At 44.9% G+C, this 25,262-nt stretch overlaps 1 protein-coding gene across 2 annotated transcripts in view; it reads left to right on the forward strand.

Moving 5' to 3' along the window:
- PDXK (pyridoxal kinase) overlaps window positions 1-25,262 on the forward strand; it is a 107,017-nt gene that overhangs the window by 69,936 nt on the left and 11,819 nt on the right. For both annotated transcript variants that reach the window (XM_056797101.1, XM_056797102.1), the window contains exons 4-9: window positions 1,357-1,440; window positions 3,399-3,445; window positions 7,744-7,829; window positions 8,748-8,793; window positions 14,231-14,342; window positions 16,254-16,390. In XM_056797101.1, the coding sequence (XP_056653079.1) occupies window positions 1,357-1,440; window positions 3,399-3,445; window positions 7,744-7,829; window positions 8,748-8,793; window positions 14,231-14,342; window positions 16,254-16,390 (512 nt within the window). The remainder of the gene's footprint in view (window positions 1-1,356; window positions 1,441-3,398; window positions 3,446-7,743; window positions 7,830-8,747; window positions 8,794-14,230; window positions 14,343-16,253; window positions 16,391-25,262) is intronic.

Genomic DNA, 25,262 nt, shown 5'->3' on the forward strand with positions numbered 1-25,262 from the left:
AACTAATGAATTAATTAATGTGTTGTAATGGACACAGAGGTATATGACTGGCAATACTTTCAGGAAGCTTCTGGTCTACTTTAGGAGAAAAGTTAACTAATAATACAAGAAGCATGTGATAAGTATTTTATTCATTCTTGCATGTACAGACGCATATGTGGGCCACGTCGGCCATGTGTGTTCTCAGTCCTTTCTTTTCTGCATCGGGGTGAAGATTATTTTCTGGATTCTAATGATTTAAGGAATGTAGAGAAGAAAGTCATCTGCTTTATCGACATAATTGAGTGCTCGTGGTTGAATTTGAAATGAACGATTAAAATGAGATGATGAGTATGTTCTTTTTTCTTGCTTTTTCTTCTTTTAAATCTTTATCTTCTGTCTTAGAATCAATACTAAGCATTAGTTTCAAGACAGAGGAGTGGTACGGGCGAGGCAGCTGGAATTAAGTGACTTGCCCAGGGTCCCACAGCTGGAAATAAGAGGGGGATTTTTTAGGAATCATGAGTTCGTTTGCTAATAAGTTAGTTGTATTACATTAAACTCTATTCATTCAGTACTTATTCAAGCTAAAGACAACTCTTCAAGATGCTTATTGGGGAATGTTTATGACACGATGTGAAATCCTTGTCCAACATCTGTCATATAGCCTCATGGAGCTCAGCTCTCTATTTCTAGCAATCTGTACTCCAGTTTGTCAACGTGGGGGCGTGGACGGATTCCCGAACGCTAAGGATCTTGTTTTTAACCGAACAAATGTTGTCTATTAATGCCAATAATATTAGGATACCGTTCTAATATTTTGGGACTATTTTATACTAAGATTTTACTACTGTTTTCTTCATAGGATTCGCCTTAACTATCATTACTTTGGCTAGTAGAATTCAACCTTCATTCATGGGAGTATAAACATCCAAAGTGAGAATGTAGGACATTCCAGTATTAAAACTGGATTTTTTCCTTAAATATGGAGATCTCTTAAATAGCAAAATCCGGTATCAAATGTTTCTTATTTGGAATAAGCAATGCCTTATTCTGCTCTATTCATACTACTAGCACTTTTAAAGATTTGACTGCCTGCCTATGCACTGTAGGAATAAAATTTTTAAACCAACAGAATTTTAAAAATACAGAATGCTAGAAATCCACCATTCAGGGGCACTGTTGACTTCAGACATCCCTCATGTATTTTCTTTTTAGTGGATTGATTTCATGAGTTCTTGCTTCTTCTCTGCAATGCTAAATAGTCCGCTCAGAAATGTCTGTGACTTAGCAGTTGCCCTCCTTCCTCTCAAGGTCCTGAGGAATATTTCAGCTTTCTCTTAGTTAAACTGGATGGTGTTCATTTTCTTCCCAAAGGTTATACGAGAGACAAATCATTCCTTGTAATGGTAGTGGACATCATCCAGGAGCTGAAGGAGCAGAACCCCAACTTGGTATATGGTAAGAAGTTCTTCTTCTTTTTTTCACTATTTCTAGACTCCAGGGAAAACCCACATCGATGCTTTTCTTCGGTGGGGCTTCCAAATGAGTCTGGAAAGAATAACAGAATAGGCATGAAAAGTGTCGAAAGTGCTTAAAATGATAGCAGTGGGAAATGAAGCAGGTTGGCTGCCCACCACCATTTTGTATGTCCCTTTTCAGCATGGTGTAGCGGAGAAGGAATCCCGTTACACAGATGTGAGAACTTATTTGGAAAACACAATTAACTAACTCACAACATAAAATGGGATGCCGGAGAGAGCAACCGACATACCCACCTGGGGAAGGGGAAGGAAATAATTTGCCTCCTTTCAATCAAGGCACATAATGAACTCAGCTTTTTATTTGATAGGCATTTCTGAATTGGACTCTCTGCCATTTGGCCAGCTGGGCATTTTGCAGCCAATGTGTTGAGCAGAGCTGGCTTAGTTTAGTTAGTTAGCCTCAGGAAGCCTCTCACGTCTAGCTAGCCATAGAATTGCAGAATATTAGAAGAGAGCTCAGCCCACTTCATCCAGCCTAAGTCTGGAAAGAATACTCGACCTGGCCAGCTGGCCTTTATTCCCAAGGAGGGCACTTCTGAGGGCAGCACTTTCCAGGTGTGGTTAGGAAATTAGAACTCCTCTCCTCTCTTCCACGCAGCAGCCCTTCACATATTTTACACACTCAGCGTGTCCCCAACACTTATTTTCTTCAAAGTAGCTTCCCTACTTCTTTAGCCATTTCCTGTATTACCTGGACTAGAGACTTTCAGCATCCTGCTTTTACTCCACTAGATACTGTGAAGTTTAAAATTGCTCCACCCTTTGTCTCCTTAAAACGTGGCACCCAGAACGAGATGCCTCTCGATGCAGCCCAAAATTAGATGGGATTTTGGGGGGGTTGTGACATTACGTAGATGACTTATAATAAAGATTCTAAAATTACTCATTAAATGTTTCCATTTCCCTGTCAAGTGACAGGGAAATAACTATTAATGGTCATGTAAAGCAGCTGGGTTAGAGGACTTTTTTGGTTACCACTGGAAAATGGGCATCCCTGGTTCTGGAGTTCCACCGGATTCCTGTAAGGCAATCAATATTTAGCATTTTTAAATGACCTTTCCGTTTGTGTGTGTGTGTGTAGTATTTGTACTTCTGAAGATACCAAACCTTAAAACGGACTAAACTTGAGGTCTTTGTACAGTTCTTTTCATGGGAGCTGCAGTGAAATGTTTCGGGGGGTGGATAATTGCTCATTATAAAATAAAAGAAGGAAACCTGCTGCGGTCACACACCGCTTCAACCCAGGCGCCTACCTCCGCACTCGCCTGGCATCAGCCGCCCTTTCTGACCCGTTTTCTCCTCTGTAAGATGTGGCTGCTTCTGCCTCATCAGGTTGTTCTGATGAAGATCTCGGGGCGTGTTTCCATGCTGTCAGGGCCTCCGTAGCTACAGCTGAAGCCGCCTCTTCTTTTTATAATAGTAGTATTGCTGCTCCTGTAGAAAATGAAGGTCTAGGAACGGGGACTGAGCCTGGGATTTCACGGGTGGAAAGTTCTTAAGTGAAGAAACCCTCCATCAAGTTCCTTCTGTGCCACAGAGTAACCCGGAGCACACCGACATTAAGTGTGTGTCGGAGGCTGAGCTTGAGGCCAAAGTATTGTGGTCTGTAGACTAGTTCTCTATCGCCATATCATCTCCGTAGGAAATAGAACGGACTACAGATTTAAAAATAAAGTGACCAGGCCCTTTTTGACAGGGAAATGCAGCAGGAATGGTAGAAAAGAAGCAAGATCATGTATCCTATTTTCTTGTACCTTTCTGCTTATTTTTAATAACCAAGATTTTTATGCTATCAAAGAATATGTTTCATGTTGTATTTCTCTCTGTCCTTCTAGAAAAGGGTCTTTTTCCCTAAAGTGCTATTTTCTTTTACAGTGTGTGATCCAGTGATGGGTGACAAGTGGAATGGAGAGGGCTCCATGGTTAGTAATTATAACGTGACGTTTGTGCTCCATGCTCATTGAGGCTCTCGAAAATATATTGTGGAATTTGGGGGGTCCTGGAGGTATTATCACCATTTTACAGAAGAGAAAACTGAGGCTCAGAGAGTTAAGTGCCTTGCCTGTGGTCACATGACCAAAAAGCACCAGAAGCAGGATGAGAAGCAAGGTGTTTCCCAGACTCCTTTGCTGTTAGCACTCTCTCCATTGGGAAACGTGGCTGAGGAACTTAAGGAAGTATCTGGGGAAATTCCCATAAGTTGCCCCAGAACTCTGAACCCTGCCCTAAAGAATATTGTGTAGCATTATAAAGGATGAGCCTGACCCTGGGAGTTGGGGGAGCCATTTGCTCAGTCATCGCAGGCACGTCTGACTCTGTCACTCCATTTGAGGTTTTCTTAGCAAAGATGCTGAAGAGGCTTGCCATTTCCTTGTCAAACTCATTTTATAGATGAGGAAACCGAGGCTAGAGGGGGGAAGCAACTTGCCCAGGGTCAGATACAGGTGAGTATCTGAAGTCAGATCTGAACTCGGGCCTTCCGGAATCCAGGCACAGGCTCTATTCACTGTGCCACCTACTTGCCCCTTGGAGAGCCAGACCTCAAAATTAATGCAGATAAAAATGTACGAGTGACTTTCATTTTAATAACCCGGCAGACGTTGTACGGTAAGTACAGTATTTTCACTGCAAACACAATTTGTCCGTTAACAAGCACTGACCTCAAAATGTGTCAGACCTTTAACTCCCCAAGAATCCAGCACAAACAGCTGTTCTTATTTAAAGGCAACTGCTCAAAATCCCCTCCCATATAGAGTGACCAACTAAAACATTCCTGTGCACAGATGCTTCCCAGCAGAGGATGTTATGCTAGGAGTAAGGAAAAATTGTGCAGCCATTTCGTTAGTTAGTGTCTTGATTTTCCTCTCCCCTTCTCCCTAGTCTTCTAGCTATAGAGCTTCATATCCCAAGGGTTACTAACTGTATCATTTCTGTCATGTTATTTCTTTTCTTTTCTGTCTTAGTGGACTGAACAGCCTCGATGTCCCTAAGAAAAATAGGAGTTCCCTATAACTTCACCAACCTGGATTTTCTGGGAGATTCTCATTTTAGGGAAAAGAAAGTCGGTTGACTTGCAACAGAACGCTCCTTGGACGGATGAAGTGTTGCAATTTTTGACTTAAAAATATGGTCACTCTCCCACTCCCTTTTTTCCTTCAAACCAACTTGCAGAAGCCCTAAGGGACCAATTCATTGAATCCTCTTCTTATAACCATACTCTGATTCCTCTGGGTCCTTTAAAGCAAGAGCTAAAAGAATCCAGGTTCCTTTTCTTTTCTGTGGACCTTACTGCAGCCCATTTTCCTTCCCTCTTTAATGAGTTTTTGATGCCCATAGATTTCTACTTTATATTTCCTTCACCTTGTAGTCTGATTTCTGCATCTGAGAGAGGCTGTCACTTTCCCTTCTCACTTCCCATTTTTGTGGTAGCTCATCATTCTCTTCCTATTTCTTCCTTGTTTGTATCAACGTTAATATTCTAACTTGTTAATCTTGCCAAAAAACTTACTCAGGTTCCTCATTTGCTTGATCTGTAAAAGTAAAGTTATGTCACACCCTAAAATAGGAGCCCCCAAACTATATTTGGTCCTCCCCACCTCGTACTTATGCCTTTCAATTCCTGAGTTGGTGGGGAGCCAGAGCTTCAGGCTTTTCTAAGAGACAATCCCATTTCTGAGTCTATGGTTGGTGAGAGAAGAGGCCATTTTTGTTAGGCAATAATTAAAACTATTCATTCTGACTTCTTCAACCTTTATTCCTTCTGTCTTCCCTTTGATCTCTTCTCCCTCACTCACATTTTTTCAGCCAGAATTTTCTTACCAAAAGATAAATGGAGAAGATTGCATACAATGCTAAATTGTCTTTCTTGAACGAAAACTATCAATTTCATCTAATATAATGAAATGAAAACTTTTCTCATTTGTTATTATCTAGAAAATTGAAATGCATGTCTGTTAACATCTAAGATACATATATGATTATGCAGTATCTAAATTGATGGAGAAAGCTGCCCCCTTTCTATGTTGTATTAATGTACTAGTCATTAGACTCCTAAAGACAAATTATCAAAAGGATCCTGCAGTGATGTACAGAGGGCACCATGAATTTCAAAAAATAATAGAGAGAAGTATTTTGCTTAGAGAGTATTTTATTTGCTATTTGTCTTTATATAGTGCATCATAAAAGAAACCCTAGGTCTTCTGAGACCATCACCTAGGGCAGAGAGGTCTGTAAAATAAGGGAGTTGGACTTAATGATTCCTGAGCTTCCCCTTTGGCTCTGAATCTCTGATCCTTTGCTCCTTTGCCCTTTTTCCCCCTCTCTATCCTGCGGGAAGCTGGATGGTTTTGTTGCTCTCCTGTTGAAAATGGCAAGAACTATGTTCCCTACTCTGGTTGCTGTGTAGCCTCCCTGCTTCTTGTTGATTTAGGATCATGGGATTATGGCATTTAAACCTCAGAAATCATCTCCTTTAGCCCTATCATATTTCAAATGAAGAAACTAGGACCAGAGGGGGGGCACATAACTCAGCCGCAATCACCTAACAGCAGAGTCAGACTTTGTTATCCAGATCTCTTGACTTAAAATCCAGTGCTTTTCATTCAGTTTCTATTTTGTCAGTAAATAAAATTAAGATATATTTTGTTTGATTCGTTCCAAGACTTCTGACCTGTTCCTCCATTTTCTTGCCATTTAAGCTCAATGAGAAATTAGTCACCCTCTGAAACACAGAGCCTTTCCCTTGAACCTCACAAAAGGACTTCAGGAGAGTTAAAAAGCATGTAGGGAAAACATTTATTTGTCTAGTCCTTCTTAACTTCACCCTCTCTTACAATCTCGTGCTCTGGTAAGTCCCTGGATCCTTGGCTGCTGCTTCTTTGGGGGGGGGGGGTCCTCCATTGTTGAACAAAGTTGGCCTCATTAAATTTTCCCCTCTTCTGCCCTACCAAAGGACATTAGAAGCAATTCACAGATTTATTCATATTTGCCATCTTTTCTTCTTTTGGAAAACCACGTTTCTGCCATAGCCATGGCTTTTTAAATGAATAATCTTCCCGTTTGCCTTTGCAAACTCACGGCTCTAATTTGCTCTTCCTTTGTTTTCCATTTATGCCCTGGTTAACAAGAAGTCCGCCTCTCCAGTCGGACTTGGCTGAAATCTGTGACGTCCATGGTGACGCCTCATTTTCCAAAGATGAGTTTAATTAGATTCTAAGGAGTTGAGACCGTTAGCTAGTTGGGCGTAATCTTGAGATCTGTTATGATTCGTATTTGTGATTAGAGAGATGCTTAAGTCAGATCGGTATAAAGATGTCAGACTTCAAGCAAGTCAGGAACTTGGATTTTGTGCGTTTGTTGAAGAATTCCACGCCATCATTAGTGCCTCCGGAGGCTCTGGCCGATGGGGCCCGGCCAGCTCGCCTAGTGAGGATGGGCTCCTTGTCAGATGTTTCAGCGCCTCGACATCCCAGGAGTGACCTGAGAGGACGTGAGCACTAGGAAGTCCGGGCTAATTATTAGCCAGCTGGGAACGTGTTTGGTAACCTGAAGTTCACCGTAAAGCTCCTGAGTTTTCTGTCAGAGCCTCACACACTCCGTGTTTCGATCCGATTTTTTTTAGAGAAATCTGATGAGGTCTGAAATCTAATGAAAATTGTCATATTGAATTGCCAATCGGACACCCTAAGAGAAAAGAACAATGAATAGACCAGGGTACATGTTAATCTCTTTAGCCAAATTAAAAGTAAGCACATTTTCTCTATGCTGTGTATGTTATAATTAAAACTGGAAAGCTTGAGGCATCTCCACATAGCCTCTCCCTTCCTTTTTTCTCATCCTATGCTTTCCCCTTCTTTGTACTATTTCCGTCCAAGAACTCTGATTCAAAATGGCTCTTCCCACAATGCCTGCTCACACGCAGGTCCCTTGCCTGGAATGCCCTTCCCCCGTGGCTGACCTGTTCGTGAGGTCCAAAGTGCTCCCAAAGTGATCTCTCTGACATCCGACCCCCCTCGGCCCTTAGCCTGCACTGCCCTAATTTGGCGGGTCTCCTTCCACGGGTGGCCCTTCGTCTAGGCGAGGGGAAGCGTTTTGATGGCCCTCATTTGTATTTGATGGTACTTACTTGTGTGCCCTGAATATGCGAAGCTTCGCCCAGTGCCTGCTGCTTTCTTAGTGGTGGATTCTTGCCTGATACGGAGCTTCTCTTTTCTTTTCACAGTACGTCCCGGCAGATCTCCTTCCAGTGTACAAGGACAAAGTTGTGCCTGTAGCAGATATCATAACTCCAAATCAGTTTGAGGCTGAGTAAATGAACTTTTCTAAGTATTCCGTTCTCGGTGTAAGTTTACTGAGGGAGTCCTGAGGCTTTGGAGGACTCTCCTGATGGGCTCCATGCGGGACAGAAGCATTCTTTCAGGCTGCGGAGGTTCCATTTCAGAATGGTCTCTGCCCCGGTGCCTTGGGTTTGGGTCTTCTGATCCTTGGAAGAATTTAGCAGTTTGGAGCATCCAGTAAAATGCGCATCCCGGTGGCTGAAGAGGGTGGTTCTGGGTAGCCATATTGGAGAGCCTGCGATTCTTTCATGCTTTTGTTGGTGAATTGCATACCTAGTCTATATTGTTCATCAGCCACGGCCTGCCTGTTGTGGCCTAGGTGGCCGCGGGTCCTCTAAGGCGGTCAGTGGGTTGGGCAGCCCTGGAGAGGTCTAGGTAGGAGAGGACGAGTTCTCCAAGAACCACCCTAATGAAAAGGAGGCTCGTCACTGTCGGAGGATCGACTGCTCGGCAGTGAACAGTCATGACTGTAAAATGTCCGAGACCTCCGAGTCATTCATCTGAGTTTAAAAAGAAGACAAGGAAAAAGGACTTTTAATTAACTAAGTCTTGATTATAGAGTATTTGAATAGATAGCTAAGAGATAGCCATGTGGGAGTCTGGAATTATATAATACAAAAATCTAGGTTTTGCTGTGTATGTAAATTCTTTAGTATAAAAACTTGTAAAACTTTCATTTTTAACAGTAAAATTCTTCCTGATAGTCTTCAACAATTCATATTCTATTCGTATACATTTCCCTACTGTATCCCCTTTGTGGACGTAGACTGATATTCATTATTGTAGCTTAGGGCTTGTGGCGTACATGAAACATGTCTCTGGAAACTTGGTGAACCTTATTAGTCTTTCTTCCTGTTCCCCTCCCCTATTCTTTTTATTTATCCTTTAGGTTACTCACTGGAAAAAAGATTTCTTCCCAAGAAGAAGCATTAGAGGTAGGCAGAACTTCCTTTGAATTTTGTTTAAGTTTCTTTCATTTTTTCTTCAATTTCCTTTGGAAACAATTTTTTCTCGTTGTTTTCTGACATTTTGCCATTGAGATTCTCTCCTCTCCCCCCTCTTCCCTGAGGTGGTAAATGGCCTCTTAGAGGTTATACCAGTGCTTTCGTGTAATGCCTAGCCCTTTGGATGTGAGTCAAGTCACATGCTACCTCAGAAGAACTGATATCCTGCATCGATTGTAGTGATTTCAGCACCTTTTACATTCAAGACTTTATTGAACCAATAGGGGAGGAGAGGGGAAAGAGATGATTCATGTGTCACCAGGAATTTCAAGCAATGATATCAAAAGTGTTCTGCCCATTTGGCTTCTTGTTGTTGGACGGCACTCTAGAAGGACCCTTAGATCTTACGGGGTAGAGAGAGATTTCCCTTTACCCAATTTTGTCACCTGTAAAATGAGAGACTTCTGTGCCTCAGCCTCCTCCCTTGCTGGATGAAAGCTGACCGCGTGTCCCCTTCGTAGATCAGGGGTTTAAATGGGCCCTTTTTCTGCCTGCCTTTTCCAAGCAGGACTAGAGCAACATGATGACAAAATCCGTTGAAAAGAGAGACCCGTAGAAGGAAGTGTCCCTGCCACATCCAGCCCGTCCAGATGCCTCGACCCCAGCTGTAACCATAGTGGGACGACATCAAGGACAAAATCCCATTTTATGATCTCTGCTGCCTTTTACCCTGGGGGAGCCCTCAAGGGCTTCACTGAAAGGGGCTTCATGGCCATCTGAAGGCCCCCCTTCCACTCCTTGCAACACCTCAAGACCAATCAGAGACAAGCAAATAGTATCCTCTAGAGGCCCAAGTGTTGGGGGAAAAAAGGCGAATGGCTTTGTTTACTTTATGTGGCATAATAGATGTGATGCAACCAGTATCCCAACAGGAAAAGAGAGTCCTTGAACCCTGTGTAAGCAGACTCTGGTAGTCCAGGAGCTTTCTCGTAGAATAGCACGAGAAGGAGACCGGGGGACTGACCTCGGCCCATTTATTCAGAACCCTGATCCGAGGTGAACGAGCATAAGTTTGTTAATGCTAACAACGCTGCCCTCCGACCAAGGCCTGATCAGGTTTCCTTCACATCAGGCGATTTGCAGAATTCGTGCTGGATATTGCAAAGAAAAAGGAAACAACAATCTTAGAGAGATTATTGTCTGATAGGAGGTTATTGGGTCCAGAACAGTCATCCTAGAGACGACACCTTCCAACGTGGAAAAGAATATATAGCTTTAAATTTGGGGATTATTTGGTAAAGCAAAGGTTTTCCACATAAATTAATATAAGAGTTAAATTAAAACTCTGGTCCTTAATTTCCATTCAATTTATTCGTATTTACTTGGATAGGTAGAGGCAGAGAATTAGAGAGAAAAGCCTATTCTATTTAGCCGTGTGGGTGCTCTCAACATGGCTCCCTCAGCCACCTTCCCCTTGGCTGATTCCTGCCAAAAAGAGAGGCCACTTGAACCTTTGTCCTGCCTCTCCCTTCCCGGTCCACTTCAATCACATCCAATTCAAATTCACCCACACTAGAGGATGTAACTAAGAGCATAGGGATGCGGGTAAGACCCCATGTGTGATCCTGGGAGAGGGTTCCCTTCACACAATCCCCCTTTGATTCTTTGGGAGACCAGCATGGCAAGCCTCCTCATTGGGGTTTTCTAGGGGATTAATATGTCATTAAAATGTCAATGAAACATTCTACATATGTAGCTTATACCTCTAAAGATGCTCTTACTGAAGCTGTGCAAAATATTGCACTTTACATAGAGGGAATTACAATGATATGGGGATAAGAGAAAAGAAAGAAAACAGGAGAAATAAAACAACAAAAAATGATTAAAGGACACTGACAAAAAGCCAATTGAAGGCATTCCCCTTTGGCATAAGAGTTTACATTCAGAATAAATGATAGATTCAACCCCCTTCAGTCCAGTTCATTATATCCCAAAGTTAATTTGGGGTCTCTTGATGTAGTGTGTGGTTTCTGTAGGCAACCTTATGTCACCTTCTCCAAAAGATCCACTTTCTTGGGTTGGGGTGTTGGCAGTTCTTTTCCTAAAATTGCTTTAAAAGATCTTAAGCCTTGGATTTTAAGATAATTATACAATCCTCCCTTAGGAGGGTGTTGACCAACACTAGAATCATCCCAGGATACATGGCTGAGGTATATGAAACAATTCTCAAAAGAAATCCAAACACCAAATAGAAGAGGAAAGATTAAATCTGGATTAAAATATATGTCAAAATTCTATGTGTAGAAGATGAGTAAAAAAGAAAACCGTAACAAGTCCTTGAATCACCAGCAAAGCCCAATTAAAGTGGCTTATATTGCACTTACCCATTGGCAGCCAGGACTATGGAAAACTGCCATACTATGAAAGAGAAGGAGCTGGAGTCTGAAGTAAAAGGGAAGTATGATTCCCTGGTCTGATTATACCTTCAGGCTCAAGGAGAGGGGAGCCAAAATGAAAGCCAAACAGAGATACTTGTATGAACTGCGATAGAGACATGAAGAGAGAGCTTTTGCAGGACGTGTGGACCCAGATGCAAAGAATGCAAAAGCCAGGTTTCCAACACAATGTCCCCGGTTGGTGGCAGTTTGAGCTGACAGGGGGGAGGTCTTTTGGTCTCTGTGTCTCTGACCGGAAGCCACTCTTTTCCTTGGAGGTTTGAAGCTGGCTGAAAGGACCTTGGGTGGGGAGGGGGGCAAACTTGGCTTTGAACTTCGTCTCTGATTGGGAGACACACACTCTCTCCTCTGAGGTGTGAAGCTGGCTGAGAGACTTTTGTGAGGCTGACTTGGCTTTTGGACTCTGGCTCTGGCTCTGAGCAGTGGACGCTGATCAGGGGAGGAGCTTTTGAGTTGGTGATCTATTTGGCTTTTGAACTGGTTGGGAGAATCTTAGAGACTTTGGACTTTGTTTCTTTCTGGGGTTAAGCTGAGAGCCCATACTGATTTTTGTGAAGACGAAGAAAGGAAGATTTTGAACTGCTGTTGTCCTCCATCTTTCCAACTGTCTAAGAGTCACACTTGTGACTCCCCCAAACCCTCAATTTTATCTCATTTAGGTTAGGGAAATTCCTCATCCCTCTTACCTCAGTTTCCCATCCTGTTATCCCAATAAACCCCTTGACTGAGAAAGCAACTAGAGTACCTTTATAGTTCACTCAGGAGGGAGGGAAGGAGCCAAGGGCTTCAAGGAAGATTGGGGAGGTGAGGGAGGTAAGGGAGGGAGTGAGGGAGGAAGGAGGTTAGGAAATAGATTGATCCATCCATCATCAATAGGGATCAATAGGCAAACCCCAGAGCAAATCCCAGAGCAGTCCCTTATAAGCAGTAGTCCCCTGTGTGCCAGTATTCCTGTGTGGTGGCATCCCTCAGCATTTCTGTTCTACCTCCATTACCAATAAGCAGCCTCTCTAGTCACAGCCGGCCAGAGAACAGCAGCCATTGTGAAGTCACAGGTTCCCTTCAGTTTATCCTCTCTCACTGAACAAGTAATAAGTTCCAATCAGTTTACTTCTTTGTTACAGACCCTGGCACAGGGAAGTCCAGCATCTGAATTTGTCAAACAGCTGCTTCTTTGAACCTCAAAACAAGTCCCTGTCTTGGTGTAGATCCTCATCAGTCCCACGGGGATTGTTGCTCTCCTTGGCCTTGTGCTTCTTTGCACTGTGCAGTGGCTCTTTTGTGATCCTTTGTTCTGATATCAGACATGATTGTTTTGTTGTTATTTTTTAAACCCTTGCTTTCTGCCTTAGAATAAATACTGTGTATTGGTTCTAAGACAGAAGAGTCGTCAGGGCTAGGCCATGGGGGTCAAGTGACTTGCCCAGGGTCACACAGCTAGGAAGTGTTCAGGGCCAGATTTGAACCCAGGACCTCCCATCTCTAGGCCTGGCTCTCCATCCACTGAGCTACCCAGCTGCCCCCACGTACATTTACATATATTAAAAAAAAAAGAATGTTTTGTATTCATTCTAATGCTGTTATGGAAGCCATCATTGAGTTGAATCTTGAAAAAAGCCAGGAATTCTAGGAGGCAGAGAAACATAAGGAGGGAGAGCATTCAAATCATGCAAGACAGGAAGGGGAAAGGGAATCAGCGTTTCTATAGTCGGCCAGGCACTGTGAGAAGCAATTTTTACAAATATTATCTTATTTGACCATCACAACAATCCTGTGTGGTAGGTGCTAGTGAAGAAACTGAGACAGACATTCGTTGACTTGCCCAGGTTCACACAGCTAGTAAAGAATCTGAGGCCGTATTTGAACTCAGGTCTTCCTGGCCCCAGGGCTGGTGCTAATAGCCTAATATCTCTGGTGGAAATACAGTGCAGTCAACAGTGGTCAGTGTCCCTGGGAAGGAGCCACGAAGATGAGTGGCATGAGAAGAAAAATGATATAAAATGAAAAGAAGGCTGTTAATTATGGAATAGGAGCTCCAGAAAGCCCGGTGTTGGGGCGAGAATTGGCAGACAAATCTAGTTTGGCATCAGGTTGGGCTTAAGGTGGATGGGAAGGAGGGGGCAGGCAGCTGCTCTTCACCAAGTTCCGTATCCCTTGGATGGGCCAAAAGGTTTAGTGGTGTTTTTGCCATCTGACCACCTAGTAAGGAGATAAGAGCTGGCAGCGATCCAACTTCCTTCTGTATTGGATTGACCAACCTGTGGAGATCTCTTAAGGAGGGTGGGAAAGTGCTTCCCTTTGCCCATATTCCGGAAAAGGGATTGAGTTGGAAGCTTCAAATGAATTGTTCTTTTTTTGCCTTTCTTTTGACGAAAACGAAATGCATCGTTGTTCTTTGGAGTCACTAAGCTGCCTTTTTCTTTGGCCAGAGCTATTCGAAACAGATTGTCAATGTGGTCTGAGGCAGCATAGTGTGGGGACAGGGAAATGGAAATTATGCCAAGGAAATGACTAACATGCATATATACATAGACACCGTTCTAGGCACATACGCCTCAGAGAGTAGAAACCGTTAGGAAACATCCATGTACTCTAAAGTATTTGTAGCAGCCCATTTGTGGTCCCGGGTGATGATAGATTGATTTGTTTGGTGAAACTTACCTTCTGTTCCCGTTTCCCCTTTTTTGAAAGGAATGACTGGCTAATAGAAGACTACATTTGAAAGTTAACAAAATAGCAATTAAAATGTATTAATTTAGAAAGAAAATGCAGTTCCTGCCTTCAGGTACTTGTGTCGTCATGATGAAATAGAACTTGTGAGTCTGGCTCACTTTTGGCATGTGAAAGCTGGTGAGGACGCGACTAGGTTCTGGCAGAGAACCAGGATGTGCCCTTCTGGAGTGCCGTTTAACTTATTGCGCACAATAAAATGACAGGGATTGTTACTGAACCTGAACCCTGTGCTTGGGTAGGTCATGGATACGCTTCATTCTATGGGACCAGGGACCGTCGTCATCACCAGTTCCGACCTGCCAGCTTCTTCAGGCAACAACTACCTGATTGTTCTGGGCAGCCAGAGGAAAAGTAAGTCATGCTCCTACCTTGCTCTCTAATCTAATGGCTCTTCTGGCTGGGTCTAGGTAAGGACATGCAAGGGGGGTATGTGTCAAATGAGCAGATAGAGGAGGTGCAACCCCAACTACCGGCTGCCCCAGAAGTGCAGAGCTTTTGCTTGTTTTGTTTTTGAATCTTTGCCTTCTCTCTCAGAATCAATATTGGCTCTAAGAGTGGTGCGGGCTAGGCAGTGGGAGTTAAGTGACTTGCCCAGGCTCACATAGCTAGGAGGTGTCAGGGCCAGATTTTAATGTAGCTCCTCCCGTTTCCAGCTCTGGCTCTCTGCCTGAACCACCCAAGTGCCCCACTTAGGGCGCTTTAAGATTTAATCCTTTCTGAAGTATAAATGCTGCACATTTGTCAGCGTCTGATACTCCATAAAGCTGTTTCCTACACAAGGTAGAAGATGCAAGTGTGGCCAGAAAGGCCAACACAACGCTGAGTATCATATAGGAGAGGGATTGAAAAGAAGGGAAATAAACTTATAAAGGGGATCAGCCTTCCGACTGTCGTTTGAAAAGGAAAACAGAGGTTGAGAGGAGGATGTAGGGTTTATTCTGAATAATCATTAAGGATGTAGCTCGGGTAATCATTAAGCATCAGAAGGCAAAAAGGGGAGTAGTCATGGCGGACAGACAAAAATAAAGAGCATTTTGTGCAGAAGCTCTAAATTTGTGGAAGCTTTTATTCCAAGAGGAAGTGTCTGCTGAAAACAGTTTCTCAAGAAGGTTTTCAACAGATTTCCATAATTATAAGAGAAATTACAGATGTGAAAGGAACGTCACTAAGCAGTCTTTCCCAGAAAGTCACCACAGGATTTGCAACTGGAAAGGACTCTAGAGATCATCTGGCCAGCCCCATCCTTTTATTGATGAGAAGAAGACCGAAGGCTAGCGAGGATCCTAGCTTGCCAATGGACGTAGGGGTAGTTAGCAGGAGCTTCCACACTAACGAAACCCTTGATTCTTGAAATAATAATGCTGCCTGTGGACTAGATCGAGAATCCCCTTCCCCTTTGAAAAGTGGGGAGCCAACATGGAGGCATTCAGGGGTGTGTGTGTGTGTCTGTCTGTGTGTCTGTCTGTGTATATCTGTGTGTCTGTGTGTCTGTCTGTCTGTGTATATCTGTGTGTGTGTCTGTGTGTGTCTGTGTCTGTGTCTGTGTGTGTCTGTCTGTGTCTCTGTGTCTGTCTGTCTGTGTCTGTCTGTGTATATCTGTGTGTGTGTCTGTGTCTGTCTGTGTGTCTGTCTGTGTCTGTGTGTCTGTCTGTGTCTGTGTGTCTGTGTCTCTGTGTCTCTCTGTGTCTGTGTGTGTCTGTCTGTGTATATCTGTGTGTGTGTCTGTGTCTGTCTGTGTGTCTGTCTGTCTGTGTGTCTGTCTGTGTCTCTGTCTGTCTGTGTATATCTGTGTGTGTGTCTGTCTGTCTGTGTGTCTGTCTGTGTCTGTGTGTCTGTCTGTGTCTCTGTGTCTGTCTGTGTGTGTCTGTCTGTGTATATCTGTGTGTGTGTCTGTGTCTGTCTGTGTGTCTGTCTGTGTCTGTCTGTGTCTGTCTGTCTGTGTATATCTGTGTGTGTGTCTGTGTCTGTCTGTGTGTCTGTCTGTGTCTGTGTGTGTCTGTGTGTGTTTGTGTCTGTGTGTGGCTGTGTGTGTGTGTCTGTGTGTGTCTGTGTCTGTGTGTGTCTGTGTGTCTGTCTGTGTGTCTGTCTGTGTCTGTGTGTGGCTGTCTGTCTGTGTCTGTGTGTCTGTGTGTGTGTCTGTGTGTGTGTTTGTGTCTGTGTGTGGCTGTGTGTGTATGTCTGTGTGTGTGTGTGTGTGTGTGTGTGTGTGTGTGTGTTCCACAGAGGGGCTGCCTCCTAGCCTCATTTGTTTCCTCTGCACAGAAAGACCTGATGGCACAAAGACGACGGAAAGAATCAAAATGGAAATCCGGAAGGTGGATGCTGTCTTTGTGGGAACAGGAGACTTGTTTGCTGCCATGCTGCTGGCTTGGACTCACAAGCACCCAAATAATTTCAAGGTGAGCTCCAGAGAAGCCCGCTTTTTTCTTTCTGCCAAGAAGGACTGGCACAAATTTGCAGGGAAGGTGCTCCCCCTTAGTGCCCGGCGCATCTTCTCGGCCTCCTTTGCTAAGCTCCTCGGCCATCTGCCGCCCCCTGGTGTCATCTCTGGGGCGTCAGGTGAGCTGCTTTGATGGAGCTCCAGGCCGGCTTCGGCTGGGACCTCCTGGGTGTCCCCACAGCCCCAAAGCCGGCCAGCCCTGAGCCTCTTCTACCTCCACACGTCTGTCTGTTCTTCTCTTGACCGCCCTCTGGTCCGTAAGGCCCCGCTTCATTCCTTGGAGTGTCTCCTCACCTGTCCTTGACTTCAGACCTCTTCCCTGTCGGAAGGGCCCTGCCAAGCCTCCCCAGCTGCCCAGACCCCAAGGCCCTTGTCCCCTTCTTTTCCTTTGGAGCTCTACCACTTGCTGGGACCCCTCCTCCTCCGGCTCTGGCCTGGAGGGCTTTCTCTTTTCCTGCTCCGTTGCCTTTGCTGTATGACCATCTACACCCTGTGCCCCCATGGAGGGGGGGGGGTATCCCCGGCCTCTGCTCCCTCTCCTTTCTCTGCCCCATGGGGGGGGGCATCCCCAGCCTCTGCTCTCTCTCCTTTCTCTGCCCCCATGGGGGGGTTATCCCTGGCCTCTGCTCTCTCTCCTTTCTCTGCCCCCATGGGGGGGTATCCCCAGCCTCTGCTCTCTCTCCTTTCTCTTTCGGAACCTGGTGAGGTCATTGAGGGGCTGCTGACCTCCATGAGGGCCTCGCTTTGTAACGTGCCAAAGGAATGTGAGTGAACTCGTCCCCTTCCCACAAGCTTCCTGACTTCTTGACCAGGCTTCCGCCTCATCTGTCCATTCAGGTGCTGAGTCTGGTGTTGGCTGCCCTGCGGGCCTTTTCCATGTTCCCTTCCTTTCTCCCTGGCTCGTGCATGGCACTTTTCACCTCCTGATCCGCTTTCCTGCCTCCAGCTTTGCCCTCTTCCGTAGATCGTCCCTGGCTGCCAGAGATGCTCCTCGATGCACTTCTTCCTAGCTCCTTCCCGGGGCTTTCCTGAACAGACTTCCTAAAAAGCCTTTCCCAGCCTGTTGCGCCTTCGTCCCATCCCCCTCTCCTGCCCTCCATGGGCTCCCTCTCCATCCTCGACACAGCCCGCCTCCTGTCTCTGAGGTGCCCCACCCTTCCCTCCGTCGCCTCTTTGAGGCCAGGGATTGTTTCGCCATCATCTTTGGCCCAGAATCAGGCCAGCACGAGGCACGCAGAAGGGGCATAAACGCTTGTTGGTTGATTTCTTGGCTGTTCTGTTTATCTGTCCCCTGCCTCCTCCAGTCGCATGCATGAAGCGCAGGGATAGAACGCTGAATAAAGATGTAAAGTGAATTCACTGGGTCGCCAGCTTTTGTTTCAATGTTCAGGGCCTTCCAGCTCCGCGCAAGCTCCCCTTGTGTCTGTTTTCTGACCTTTGGCGAGCCTCTTCTCTGTGCCGCAGCTCTCCCCTCCCCGAGAAGGCAGGTAATGGGCCACTGCTCGTCCCTGCGCTCTCACAAAAGCCCGTATTGCCCGCACGAGACAAGAACTCGCGCAGGAAATAAAGTGGAGAATGGCACGGTTCAAGCCGCAGCCAAGCCGTCGCCTCCCACCGCAGCGGCTCTCCCTTGTGCATCCCGAGCCCCTCCGAGTCGTTCTCGGTCTGCGCCTTCTTGACACGAGTGACGCCATCATCAGCTGCTCATCTGTGTGCCGGCTCTCGGGTTGCATCCTTGGACAGAACTCTTTGAGGCCTTTGGGTGACATCTCGTCTGCCTTTCTTAGGGCGCCGTCGTGTTCCATTACGAGTGTGTGGCACCCCCGTTCAGCCACTCCCATTTGATCGCCCTCCCTTCCGGTCACGATTCTTTGTCGGCACAAAACCAGCTGCCGTAAATGTTTCTTTCCCTCTCTTTAATCTCTTTGGGGTCTCGGCCTGGTACTCTATGGCTGGGCCAAAGACATCGCCCCGGAGCGATGACCCTTCGGCAGGGCTCCAGATGGCTCTCCGTCCACGGCCCCACCAGCAGTGTGTACGTTTCCCAGGTGTTCCACGAGCCCTCCAATATTCACCGTTTTCCTTTCGTTAGCCAGTCTGGTGGGGCGGCCACCGTGACTCGCTAGTATGGAGGCCCCTTCCCTATTAGAGAGGGTGTTGGGAGCTGCGGCTGCAAGACGAAGCCCCCTCAGTGAAGTCACAGAGCTCGGAGTGTTTAGAATAACCCTCACTCGGATCTCTAAGAAACAGCCAACAATGTTGGTTTAAGAGCCTGGAGGCAGGATCTTAGCTTGAGGGATGATTTCAGTCTCCCAGGCAACCCGGAGCAGCCTTTGTGGCTTTGAATAGCAGTCGGGTCTAAATGGAAATACAGCAATCACATGGCGTCTCCCTTCGAAAGGAAAGGCAGCTGGAAGAAAGAGTGCTCCGGAGCAGCCCTTGGAGGGCTGTGGCGGGAAGAGTGGCCAGAGGGCCCGGAGCGGCCTCGCGGAGAGGGGGGACGTTCCAGGCCGGCTGCTGCTCCTGCGCCCACAATCTGCTCAGGCGCTTACATGACGGGCACCTCAACGAACGTTACGTCAGCGGGTGGTGATCCGGCCGGCGGCTGTGTGCCTCCCGGTAAGGTGACAATCTACCCTGCCTCTCTCGTGCGCGTCCTTCCACGGAGCTCCCTGGAAGATTTTAGCACCGTCCAGATTGGATCAAAGAAGAGTAACGAGATGACTTGGCTGCCCCCCCCCACAGTAGTGAAGAGCTCTGGCGGGCCGTGCTGACTAGGCTCCGTATGCCTGCGTGTCCCCCTCCCCTTCTCCTCGCACTTCCCAGTGACTGTTCCCTCCTCAAGCGCTCACTCGGCCACCTCGCCCCTTGCCCCTCCACAGATGGTCTGCTTGGTACTTTCCCGAGCTCCCCTCCTCTCCCAGGACCACTTCCTCCTCCTCCTGCAGGCTCTAATGAAGGCGAGCTCCCTGCTCATGTTGGTCATCAGAGCCCCGCTCCCGGGATGGCTGGGAGGACCAACGAGCCACGGGACTCGTGGGTCTGCCCTTCCCTCCATGGCCTCTCTGCTCTTCCTTCCCTCCCTTTCACAAGCAGAACAAGCCGGATGTGATCCTCTCCTTCCCACAGGCCTCCTCTTCGGGCCGCCATCCTCGTGGCCCAGTTCTACATCCTCACCCCTCTGAGACCACTTTCCCAGCGTTAGGATGGCCTACTACGCGCTCACCGCGCCCTTCTGGAGCCTTGGGTAGCCTTCCTGTTTGTTCTCTTCCCTTCTACATGGTGACGGTCTCGCTGTTCTCCCGGCTTTTGTGCTCCTCCTGTTCTCTCTCTGCCGGCCCTGTAGGCCCTCCGTTTCCTTTCAGCCTCCTTATCAGGCCTCCTCACTGCGGTGGTCCTCAGAGCTCTCTCTGGCCTCTTCCCTCTGGAGGCCCTCTTGGTGAGGCTCAGATTGCTCAATGACCCATTCCGGACCAACTCAGTGCGCAATGCGGCTCCAGCCTATTTCCAGTCACACTGGACTGTCCTCCTCCCGAGTTGTGCCTCTCGGAATCTCTCGCTGGCCACCTCCCTTGGGAGGCCCTTCCTGGTCCTCTTGTCCTGGTTCTATTGCATTTCTCTCTAGGCATAGAGCGCATTCCTTCCGTGCAGATAGCTTTCTCCCGGGTCTATTCCTTCCTTAAAATCGGGCCCTGGTTGGTTCATTTTCGCCATCCCGAGCCCAGCACAGTCCTTGGCACTTAGCAGGTTCTCATTAGCAGATGACGCAGGAGTGAAGTAAGTAGAACCATCCAGCAAGGTGGGGAAGAGAGACTTGAGAATTCTAATCAGTGTACAGAGAAACCACCCCTCCAGGGGACGTGGTACCCCCTTCATGGCAGAGAAGTCATCACCTTGCTTGTGCGTTTTTGGACATGGCAATGGTATGCATGTGTTTTCCTTGAATGTGCTTATTTCTTATGAGAATTGTATTTCTTTTCTTTTGCTGGGAGGGGGAGAGAAGGAGGATTCACAGTAGTGACGCCGTGAAAAGTGGCCCATTGAAACAATTTCAAATGTATAGGAAACAAGAAGGTAAGCACAGAGGAAGGAGGCAGTTGTGGAAATAACGTCGAATTTAAAGAGTTTTTATGAGCAAACAGCATAAAATGGAGGTTTTTGTGTTTTGTTAGGAATATGAACATGTTCTTTTTAGTATTTAAATTTTGGATAAAGGAAAAAGTAAAAAAAATCAGAGGAGAGAACAGAAAGAAGTTTAGAAGGAAAAAGATAAGCAGAGTTTTTAAAGTTGCATGTTGAATTTATATAGCTCTCTTGAAAAAAGGAAGATTGTGTGATAGCTATTTAGGATCCGTATCCCTATATTTTTAAAATTATCTTTTTTGTGGTTTTTTCCCCTCTTCATGTTTAGTGAAAAAAACATTTTCTTAATCTAATGAAATGTGCCAGTAGGTTATGTTTGAGGCTGACTGACATGAAAGAGAAAGAAAGGATGTAAAAGAGGAGGGAATCCTGGGAGAAGCCTGTAGTACACCCAGCCCACCACCTAATGGTGGACTTTTGCTCTGCAGCATCCTTTCCCTTAGAATCCTTGGTGCTCAGTCGATCTCTTTGAAATGGAGGAATTTCCTAGGTTATATCCCCTGGTTTTTCTTCTTTGTAGCAGACAACTCGCACAGAATTTGAAAGGGACTCCCACTTGATAGGAGTGTACAAAGGAACTTCTGGGAAATTAATTTCCTCCAAGCAAAGCAAAAAGAGGTTGCTAACCTCTGGAGCCCTTAGTGTGCCCTGTGTCAATTTGGGCCTACCAGGACCAGAGTTCAGTGACTGGCTGTGGTTGGAGAACTAGTACCCACTGAGAAGAAACAAGATCGTTTTTGTCTCTGTGAGTCTGGCAAAGTGAAGACAGACTGTTGGCCTGCGCTGGCCAAGGAGCCATTCTTCGCCTACCTGACTTCACCTCGGAGGCAGTATATATTTATCTATAAGGATTTGGACACGGGTTTAGATAAGCTAGCTATTGGGATTTTAAGATAGCAAAGGGAGAAATAGGAAGGTTTCGAGGGGACTTGAGACATGAAGACAGATTTTGTAGCTTAGAAGAGAGTGGGGAAAAGTTTAGTACCCCAAATAGAATTTAGGGAACCCTCTACCTCAACCCTGTTCACTATCTTTCCTTCTTCAAACTTTAATATATTAAATAAGGTTTGTTTTTTGTAACCTGCCTCCAAGGATTTTTTGGTCATTTGCCAGAATTCACCTGCTCCATATCTTACCTCAACTTAAACACAGTCAGATTGCTTTTTAACAACAACAACCACATAGTAAGGGATTTTGAATAAAGTTTATTATTTTCCCCTATAGTTTCAAGGTAGAAGAACAGTAATGGCTAGGCAATAGGAGTTAAGTGACTTTTCTAAGGTCATGCAGAAGGTATGTGAAGTCAGATTCAAACATAGGACTTCTCTTCTCTAGGCCTGGCCCTCAAACCCTTGGGCCATCTATCTGTCTCTCCAAAATGATTTTTTAATAAGTACAGTTGTGGAAACTTGGAGAAATCCAGAAATAAGGTTAAGGGTAGCACCAAGGAATGACTGAAGTTTAAGACGGTGTCCTAAACTTCTGGAGAACAGACACCAACTTTGAAAAGGCTGGGAAAATGAGCAAACGTTAAAAAAACAACAACAGCTAATCATAGAGAATTTTTGTGGAGACAAAGAACAAGACACAGACACAGAATGGACAGTGAAAGCAAAACAAACATGTGCAAAATCCAAAAGAAAAATATTAATTGGGTTAAGATTCTGGAAGAGTTCAAAAAAGATTTCAAAAATCAGTTAAGAGAGGAAGAAGAAAAATAGAGAAGAGAAATGAAAATAACGCAAGAAGAAATGGACCAAATGAAAAAGGAGGCTCAAAGACTGATCAAAGAAAAACATTTCTTCAAAATTGGAATTGGGCAATTAGAAGCTAATGACTTCATGAGACATCAAGAAACAATAAGATAAAATCAAAATATTGGGAAAAAAACCCAGAAGAAAACATAAAACATCTCACTGGAAAAATAAACTGCCTTGGAAAATAGATCCAAGAGAGATGAGTTATGAATTATTGGACTACCTGAAAGCCATGATAACAAACAAAAAACAAAAAAAGACTGGACATCATAATACAAGAATTTATCAAAGAAGACTGTCTACATATTCTTGAACAAGAGAACAAAATAGAAATTGAAAGAATCTATGGATCACCTCCAGAAAGAAATACTCAAATGACAACTTCCAGGAATATAATACCTAAATTTAAGAGCTCCCAAGACAAGGAGAAAATACTGCAAGCAAACAGAAAGATACAATTCAAATACCATGGAGCTTCAATAAGGATCACACAGAACTTAGCATCTTTCTCATTAAATAATTCTAAGGCATGGAATATAATACTGCAGAAGGAGAAAGATCTTGGTTTACAACTCAGAGTCCTCGCTCCAGCAAAACTAAGTATATTCTTTCCAGGGGGTAAATGGTCATTCAATAAAATAGAAGATTTCCAAGCATTTCTGAGGAAAAGTCCAGACATAAACAGAAAATATGAAGTCCAAACACAAGACTGAAGAGAAGCCTAAAAAGGTCAATAAGAATGAGAAAATGTAAGTCTCAATAAGGTCAAACTCTATATATTCCTACATGCAAAGAGGATATTTGTGATTCTCAAAAATTCTTATTAGTAGTAGAGCAGTTGGAAGGAGTATACCATACTTAGAGGGTGGGGAAGTAAGGTGTATTAAAGGGATTTTCTTTATCTCTCCCTCTGTCTCTTTAAGAGCAGAAGATTTCTAAGTAAGAGCCATAGAACTGAGAAGCTGCTTTGAGAGAGTGCTGAAGATTCTGTTACCTGGGAGACAAGGAAGATATATAAGGAGAGATAGTTGAGAGTTGAGGGACTTTTGTCTCTGGATTCCTGGAGAGCAGGAGTTCTGTCTCAGTCTCTCCATGAAGAGTGACTGGCAGTTTTACTACTGACAGTTGGGGTAGAGAAACGGATTTAAGGAGGTTGTGATTCATGTTTATTGATTAGGTCTGTAGGTAGTGAATATATTTCTAGTGTGAAGATGGAATTAACTTTCCCCTCACCTACTTTTAAATTTAATCACCAGAAACATATATACCCTACTTAACTCATAAGTGGGGAAGGTCCGTCACCCACGTGCTAAAGTGAATGACAATTCACAAATGACTGACTGCCTCCTGGGCAGTCCTAAGCAAAGTTATAAACGGCATTTGGTCCCGTAAAGTGGAGGAAGGCACAGGAAGTGACGAAAAGAAGGGCCTTTAAAAGTGGCTTCAATTTCCTATGAGTCAGTTTTCCAACTCTTTCGAGACTGTGGAGGCTGATGGAGGATCATCTTCTTCAACATAGACCTGGGACTCTAGCATTTGGTAAGACTACTCTGGGATCTTCTCCCCTTGGACTTTAGATTGGTGAGTGGAAAAAGCTGGCCTTCCTTTCCTGTCTTCTGGAGAGATTAACATCAGATAGGCCTCCCTCTGGGAGGAGGCCATGTGGGTGAACCCCTTGCTTAATTTACCTCTGAGTCCTCTGGCTGGGACTTCTAGAGCCCAGCTGGAGTAGAGCCAGTAGCCAGAACAAATATTTAGGGTAATAAGCCAGACTTCTCACCTTGCTGTCTTTCACATTTCTCTACCTTACTCTTTCCCTCCATTTTGTAAATAAAGCTACTGAAAAGTCATTTTTGACATGTTATAATTTCAGCGACCACCTTCTCTCATATTTTAGTCAAACCATTCATTTTAACCCTTATTCTAGGTAAGAGTAGTGTAGATAAGTTAGATCTGGTTTGCCAAGCAGAAGAATCTGTCCTTGAAGATAGTTAGAGTAGGGTTTTTTTTAGAAATTTTAGTTAGGATTAGGAATTTAGGTATAGTTGTAACAGTATTAAAGTATTAATTTCTCTTTTCCTCCTTTCTATTTTCTATCTGTACTTCTCAAATTAAACAAAGTGTTTTGTCAAACTGCTCTTCTCACTTTTGTCTAACTCCTACCTAATTAACCTTATGAAGATTAAATTTAACTCTCCCCTGATTGTGGAAATGAAATTAATTAACTCTCCCCTGATTGTGAAGATTAAATTGTAAACCCTGCCCGTTTTTAGATTTAATCACCAAAAAGTATAAAACATCCCACTTAATCATTTAGTGGGAGAAGTCTGTGACCCACGTATGCAATAGTGGGTGATGAATCAGGATTGACTGACTGCCTCTTGGGCAATCCTAAGAAAAGCTTTAGACAATGATTTGTCTATGTAAAAAGTGGAGTAAGGCACAGGAAGTTATGCAAAAGAAAGTGTCTTTAAATGGAATTATAACTTCCTATGAGAGACAGTTCTTCTTTCTTTGGAGTTGAGGCTGGTGAAGAATCTGCTGACTGGACCTAAGACCCTGTTCCTGGTGAGGCTGTTCTTAAATCTTTTCCTTTGGACTAACACATGGTGATTGAAAAGGCTGCCTCCTTTCCAGGATTATCTGAAAAAACTAGCCTCAAGAGAGACCTACCTCTTGAGAGAGACTTCCCAGGTCCTCAGCTTTGCTGAGGCCAGCTAAGGACTAACTATTCCTGCCCAAGTTAAGCTGTAGCGTCTCCTGGCCAGCAGGGGCTACAAGAAGGGATTTTCCCTTTGTGGGTTGGACCCGAGGAGGAACAGGGAGTCTGAGAACCCGGGTGAAGAATGAGAGACACAGACAAGTCAGTATTTAGATAGGGAAGGCAAAACCCCTATGATATTCTCCTTGGAGGGAAAATATGAGAACCAC

The sequence above is a fragment of the Monodelphis domestica genome, chromosome 4 (assembly GCF_027887165.1).
Source record: "Monodelphis domestica isolate mMonDom1 chromosome 4, mMonDom1.pri, whole genome shotgun sequence".
Taxonomy (NCBI): Eukaryota; Metazoa; Chordata; class Mammalia; order Didelphimorphia; family Didelphidae; genus Monodelphis; species Monodelphis domestica.